General features: G+C 45.6%; 2 protein-coding genes across 2 annotated transcripts; one reads left to right on the top strand and one right to left on the bottom strand.

Moving 5' to 3' along the window:
* The first annotated feature begins 229 nt into the window (after positions 1–229).
* On the top strand, positions 230–3,419 carry LOC123180960 (inosine triphosphate pyrophosphatase). Its single transcript, XM_044593160.1, has 8 exons — positions 230–531; positions 1,695–1,759; positions 1,860–1,923; positions 2,008–2,017; positions 2,184–2,215; positions 2,298–2,410; positions 2,903–2,979; positions 3,062–3,419. Exons 1-8 carry the CDS (start codon positions 396–398, stop codon positions 3,180–3,182), a joined length of 618 nt encoding a protein of 205 aa, XP_044449095.1. The 5' UTR covers positions 230–395; the 3' UTR covers positions 3,183–3,419.
* On the bottom strand, positions 3,388–5,416 carry LOC123180959 (shugoshin-1). Its single transcript, XM_044593159.1, has 8 exons — positions 5,026–5,416; positions 4,878–4,915; positions 4,681–4,768; positions 4,544–4,567; positions 4,356–4,424; positions 4,063–4,267; positions 3,901–3,970; positions 3,388–3,810 (listed from the first exon to the last, which is right to left on the bottom strand). Exons 1-8 carry the CDS (start codon positions 5,266–5,268, stop codon positions 3,579–3,581), a joined length of 969 nt encoding a protein of 322 aa, XP_044449094.1. The 5' UTR covers positions 5,269–5,416; the 3' UTR covers positions 3,388–3,578.
* Between the last annotated feature and the right edge of the window lie 1,032 nt (positions 5,417–6,448).

Below are 6,448 nucleotides of genomic sequence, written 5' to 3'. Positions count from 1 at the left end.
AATAGATTTTTTCATGCATGCTGAGTGAAACTTTAATGAGATGACATGTGTGGTGAGGTATGAAGTGTGCATAGGATAAACTAATAATGAAAAACTTTTTTCCATTATTGTGATGGATATGTGATGGTGTGACATGTGTGCATATTAAAATAATAAAGAAGGTTCTTCTGCAGGATGCTGCTTTGATCTGCAAGCAGCATGCTGGTCCCTAGGGGCATCACTTCACGGTGGAGCATTGGCCATGGTAAAACCGCTAAAACGAAGAAAAGGGAAAAGAAGTCTAATTGGGGCCCTAAAACTAGTCACAGCAGCCGTCGCCGTGGACCCTCGGATCCGCAGGGCGCAGCCTTTCTCCCGTTTCACGCCGGAAGCAGAGCACCACCCAACACCGCATCATGTCGGGCGCGGCGGCGGCGGTGGCGCGAGTGCTGCCGAAGGCAGTGACCTTCGTGACGGGCAACGCCAAGAAGCTGGAGGAAGTCCGCGCGATTCTCGGCTCCTCCATCCCCTTCCAGTCCCTCAAACTCGACCGTAAGCTGAAGCTGGCTCCTCCTCTTTCTTCCACCACCTCTACCTCTCCTCCATTCACAGCAGTGAAAGGTTTAGTGCTAGACTAAGGATGCCTAGGACTTGCTGGTTGATGGGAGTGGCGTGGCTGCGTAACCGTGGCTTCTTATGGTGCCCGAACCCTAGGATAACACCAATCTGTAGGTACTCCTATTTGACTTTGTTATCTGGAGCATAAAAAATTGCTTTGTAGTTAGCTCACAACAAACATATAACGGGGGATTGGTTGTAGCTGAAAATTGTGGATTAGGAATAGTTGCTTCACAGCTTCGATTACTGTCTCCTACTGTTTTAGCTTAATCGAATCATCCGTTTCCACTGATAATGATAAAACCATGTGTTTTCCATGTTTAATATTCACCCCAAAAATCTTGGGTGTCTTATAACCCAAATTTAGGACAGATGATGACATGTGCCCTTGCTGTTCCGCTTATTATTCCTTCTTTAAATGGTGTCGATGTGCATCGATAATGTTTAGGGAATAGCACGCTGACTTTCTATGCCAAAATTATGCGACAGTTTGGGGTATGTTTGGAGGGAACAGGTGGGAATGCAATAGGAGTTTCCAGTTAAATACAGTCAGTGGACTTGTGATTCATGTGATTAGTTACTGTTGTCATGTGGTCTTCATATAGCCTGTAATTATTTATCTTTTGTATTCTGGTAGTAGTACTGGTTGGGAGGTAGGAAGTCCAGGATTTTAATAATTGTGAGGATATCGCATTTGCATTCTGGGATTCTAGTTAAGGGTATAAAATCCAGATGTTATGATTCATAGCAGTGACGAATCCTCTGATGGAATTGGAATCTGGAACCCATACACTTTAATTAGGAGTCTGATGCCCTACATGTCATAATTCAGCTGGAGATGGACCAAGTGTGCTCATTTTAAATAGGCAATAGTGATATATTCAATTTCAAAATATGGTTCTGATGGAAATCATGCAAGTTCCTATAAGTTTGTGATTTCAGTTTTGATGTCTCACCAATCACCTAACACCCCCCCCCCCCCCCCCCCCGCCCCCTCCTCTCAGAAAAAGAGAAGTAATAAGTCATAAAATGAGTAACACCGAAGAATTTCTTGTTGTTTTTGATTAATGGGTATTATTCTCTGTTGAATTTGGCAGTGCCCGAGTTGCAAGGTGAGCCAGAGGACATATCTAAAGAGAAGGCCCGAATGGCTGCATCTCAGGTACCTCTATCTTTCCTAATTCTAGAATAATTATGCAGAGAATTTTAATTTAAATTGTTTGAACACTTGTTAATGAATCTGCATTCCATACCTTGAATAGGTGAATGGTCCTGTACTTGTTGAGGACACCTGTCTATGTTTCAATGCGCTCAAAGGTTTGCCAGGTAACTAATTTGCATTATTCTTTCTTTTCAATTCCTAAATGAATTCAATGTGCTTAATATGACATAATTTGCTTTCCGCTGCAGGGCCCTATATGTAAGTCCTTCTCTTCTCCAGGCACTATAACACATTTTCGTATTACCAAAGTTACAGATAATAAACATCCTTCACCACTATAACTTATTGAGAAAATGCTTTCAGATATCCAGTCTAACTAACCTCTTGTTCCTTATCTGGATGTTTTGCACACATGAATGTACAGAAAATGGTTTCTAGAGAAGATTGGGCATGAAGGTAATATGGCTACTCAATTCTCGTTTTATTCTTTCTAATGTTTGACTTTGTGAACTCATGCATATTATTTCTGCAATTATAGGTTTGAACAATCTGCTAAAAGCTTATGAAGACAAATCAGCTTTTGCTATGTGCATCTTTTCCCTTGCTCTTGGACCAGAAGAGGAACCGATCACATTTGTTGGAAAAACAGCAGTAAGATGTTACTTGGAATTTTCGTCTGAAGTATTACGTATATGCTATACTAACACTGTACAATGAGAGTGAGCACATCTGTCAGTATGCCGCTGCAGTCGGCCTACATCCAGAATTGCATATCCCTCTACAACCTGGATACCTTGAACCTATATTTTCTGGTGTATTTTGCTTATAAGTGAGTTCAGAGTGCAGCTAAATTCTGTCGGCATCAGCATATTCGTATTTTTTTAGGGGAACATATTAGTGTTGTTGGATACAATAAATAAATTTTCTAGTAAAGTGGTTTTTTACATTCGACGCAAAGAAGCACTGTTATCTTGTTAGATTGTCCGTCTTCATGTGTCCTCAATTCCTCATCATAGCACTTTGATCTGTTGTGGTGCGTTTATTTTGGCAAGGACAATAAAATCTGACGCCATGTTTTTAGTAAGAAAAATGAGAGTGGTTTGGCTTCTTGAACGTGTTTGAGATTTCCTTCTCCATATGCAGGGGAAAATTGTACCTGCCAGAGGCCCTGCTGATTTTGGATGGGACCCTGTATTCCAACCAGATGGATTTGAACAAACGTGAGTTTCATAATGATTTCCAGTTCTTTCATGCATCCCTTGCGTTATGTACTGACAGGTGGGTATGTAATGTACAATACAGGTATGCTGAGATGCCCAAGCCTGAAAAGAATCAAATATCTCATAGGGGGAGAGCTCTTGCACTGGTGAAAGAACATTTTGCTTCTGCCAATTATGAAGTTCAGGGTGACGGATTGGCTTAAACTTCGTTTTCAAGCACCAAATGAACAAAATCTAATGGAATATGTGCAAAAGATTCATGTCTCTGTTATAGTTACAGAATCTTCCAAGCTGTACTCATTTCTCCTGCAACTTTTGGTGACTGTTATGAGATTGTGGATGTATTCTAGATGAATTTTGGTGACTGTCATCATGTCTCTTTGCCTATGAAGCAGAGTGATGGACAAATTACTTGAATCAGTTTGCCAGTTGAACCTCAACACCATATGGCTAGCTTCTGTGCCATTCTTTCGCACCACAATCACACACACCGCTGGCTGCTTAGAAGCAGAAGGCCACCAAAGAATAAACAAATAATCGCAACTCATCATACATAATCTAACTGGATGCAAAAAACTGCAACCAACTTGTGCTACTGCTTAGGGCCTCCTAAGCTTAATGTTGACAGGCATCTCCTTGTAGGAGGTGACCTTCTCTGTGGCCCGCCGGAGCGGCCTCCCCAGCGACGACCTGCGTGGGAATTGCACTGACGAATCCAGCTCCCACGACGTCTCCTTCCTGTCATCTCCACTGCCGGCGGTGAGCTGAACGTCCTCTATCTCGAACAAGTCTTCCCTGCGCCCACTCGGCTGCGGCGTTCTCATGGACTTGCTGCAGAAACAGTAAGAATCAGTGGCTGAACGGCGTTTCCTCCCAGATCGAACATTTGATGATTTTGACGAGGCTGTGGGTGTTACTTACCGTCTCTGTGCGCTCTCCCTCTCCTTGGACGCCGCCACCAGCTTCGTCGGCGCCACCGCAGGGCCCAGAGCTAGCAAAGAACATGCCAATCAGAATCAGTTAGCATGGCCACAGATGTGAAGAGATGTATGCACCAAATACTGGTAGGGATATCATGGTTACATCGAGATCTCAGCAGCCTCTTCCGGCTGGCGTTGCAGGTAGACTTCTTGGCACTGGCGGCGCGCGACGCATCCGAAGCGGGCTCCGCGTCTCCATCCTTGAGCTGTGCAGCTGCTGCAGCTCTGTCGGCAGCCAAGTGCCGTGCCGTCTCGTTCGCGCTCTTCTGTTGCTGGAGTCTGCTGCTCTTCAGCGCTTTCTTTGCCTCCTGTCATTAGGGGCATCGCGGTTCAGGGCACATGAACAGAAGCATCAAGCGGCATCATGAACATTTGCCATCAGATGATATGATATACCTCAAGTTCCGATGATTTTACTTTGAGGGCAGCTCTGGAGCACGTAAGCTCATGTTGTAGCGATTTCAGCTTCAGAAAGATAAGAAGAAAAACATCGGCTGATCAGATCTGAGAATGTCATGATCAAATTTTTCTCTAGAAAATGTGAGCACATGTTGTCAAGATTGACCAAAGAAGCACCAACTTACCCTATTTTTGCCAAGATTTAGCTCCTGCGAAGCAAACATTTCGAGACAGAGATTAGCCTCGTGATGAACACGATCAAGTCCACGGTTATAAAACGGGGACAATGGAGTTTCTTGCAGATAGTTTGGGGATAACTTACTGCTAACATCTGAGAATTAGCCTGCGCAAGCTGCCAGTTTGCCAGCCGCAGATTCTGCAGCTCAGCCCCGCTCAACTCTATGAACTTGCTGCACGCACCAAATCAAACCAAATAGAGTCAACACCAGAACACTCGCACATCAAGAAGCCCTATCCATCCTAGACAAAAGAGAACAATCGATGCAGGCAAATACTCACTCTCTCTCCTCCAGGAGCTTCACAAGATCCGAGTTCTCCTGAAATTACAGACACGGGGATTCGAGAAAAAAAGAGCAGCGTTAGCGACCACGACCCATCATACTGATAATAACCAAGAAAAAAGAAAGAGACAGCGGACAAATCTTGCCTTGACCAACCGCGCGATTCCATCCACGCCGTCCGCGCACCTCGACCCGTCCTGCTGCTCCTCATCGGCCGCCGCCAGCGGCCGCCTCAGGTTGGTGATATCGCAGAGTGTTTTCCTCCTCGCCGAGGTGGCGCTGGCGGCGCCGAGCTTCCGCATGGCGGCCATGGCGGCCGCGTTCCTGGTCTGCGGCACCGCCGCTTGAGCCGGGTTGACCTGCTGTGGCGCGAGAACGGCGGTCTCCATGGGATTTCGGTCACGGGACGGCCAAAGGGTGGGTCGCCAAGAAGGGAAGGAGAGAGATTGGGGAGCCGGAAGCTTGGGGAGAGAGGGGATTTGGTCGGTCGATGGATCGGAGATCGGAAGAAAGGGAAAGGGGCAACGGCTAGTAGGGAGGCAACGGGTATATGAGGGGGCCGGCGTAACGTTCGAATCGGAGGGTTTGGGTCAGGGGAGTGGACGGAAGGATTGAGCCACGGAGGGAAGATCTACGGCTGTCGAATCAAGTGGGTATACTTGGGTAGAGACAACGGATTTGGGTTTCACAATGGCAGTACGAGCCATGTTGGACGCTCCACCCCGCTATGAAATTTTGTTTAGGCCATCTTCGACGCTCCGGGACACTGTATTTGTCTGCGAACATGCTCATGGATAGGGACAGTGATACAGAATGATCATCCAACCGTGTCTGCAATATTTCAAACCGGGTTTGAACAAACCAGATGATTCTCAATCAAACACGATGAAATTCACTTAAGTTCAGACATAATAAAAGGGACGGTATTTCATCCGTTTAAGTATTTTTTTAATTAAACTAGCTTGTAGCGGACGGTAACCTGGTACGTCATTCCAAGCTGGCCGACGACACATCCGTCATCGTCCTGTTGTTGTCGGAGTAGTCCTTCCACACGCGTAAGGATGCTGCCGCAGCATCCCTGCTTAACATTTGGAATATGGGGCTTGTGTAAAAGGTCACAAACCTATTCCAAATCAGACAAGTGCTACTTTGTAAGTTATCCCAAGTCATTGGGTATTCCCCCACCACTATACCGAGACTAAGGATTTTTGCCACAAAACGGTATGCTTTTAAATAGAATAGTTCTTGCAAAAGGGTAAGTGGGAGGACAGTGCAACTCGACGAGATAACAAGTATCTTCGTCATCAGGTCAAAGGAAAGGAACCTTGGAAGTAATTCCAGAGTTTCCTACTGCGACTGATACGGAAGCCTCTACATTAGATGTATGGACTTCGGTCGAACTTGTAGCTGAACAACGTAGGCAAAGCTCGTGCAAACCTCTCAGGTGCGCAAACGAGATATTGTTGTTAGACAACAGTATACCTATGATACACAAGGAAGCGTTCAGGGGCCCTGACTCCGGAATTGGCTGAATGCCAATATAATCCGAGATAGTTTCCATAAATGATT

The sequence above is a fragment of the Triticum aestivum genome, chromosome 1D (assembly GCF_018294505.1).
Source record: "Triticum aestivum cultivar Chinese Spring chromosome 1D, IWGSC CS RefSeq v2.1, whole genome shotgun sequence".
NCBI lineage: Eukaryota > Viridiplantae > Streptophyta > Magnoliopsida > Poales > Poaceae > Triticum > Triticum aestivum.
The sequence above is the reverse complement of the archived record's forward strand: the minus strand, read 5'-3'. Positions and strand labels throughout refer to the sequence as shown.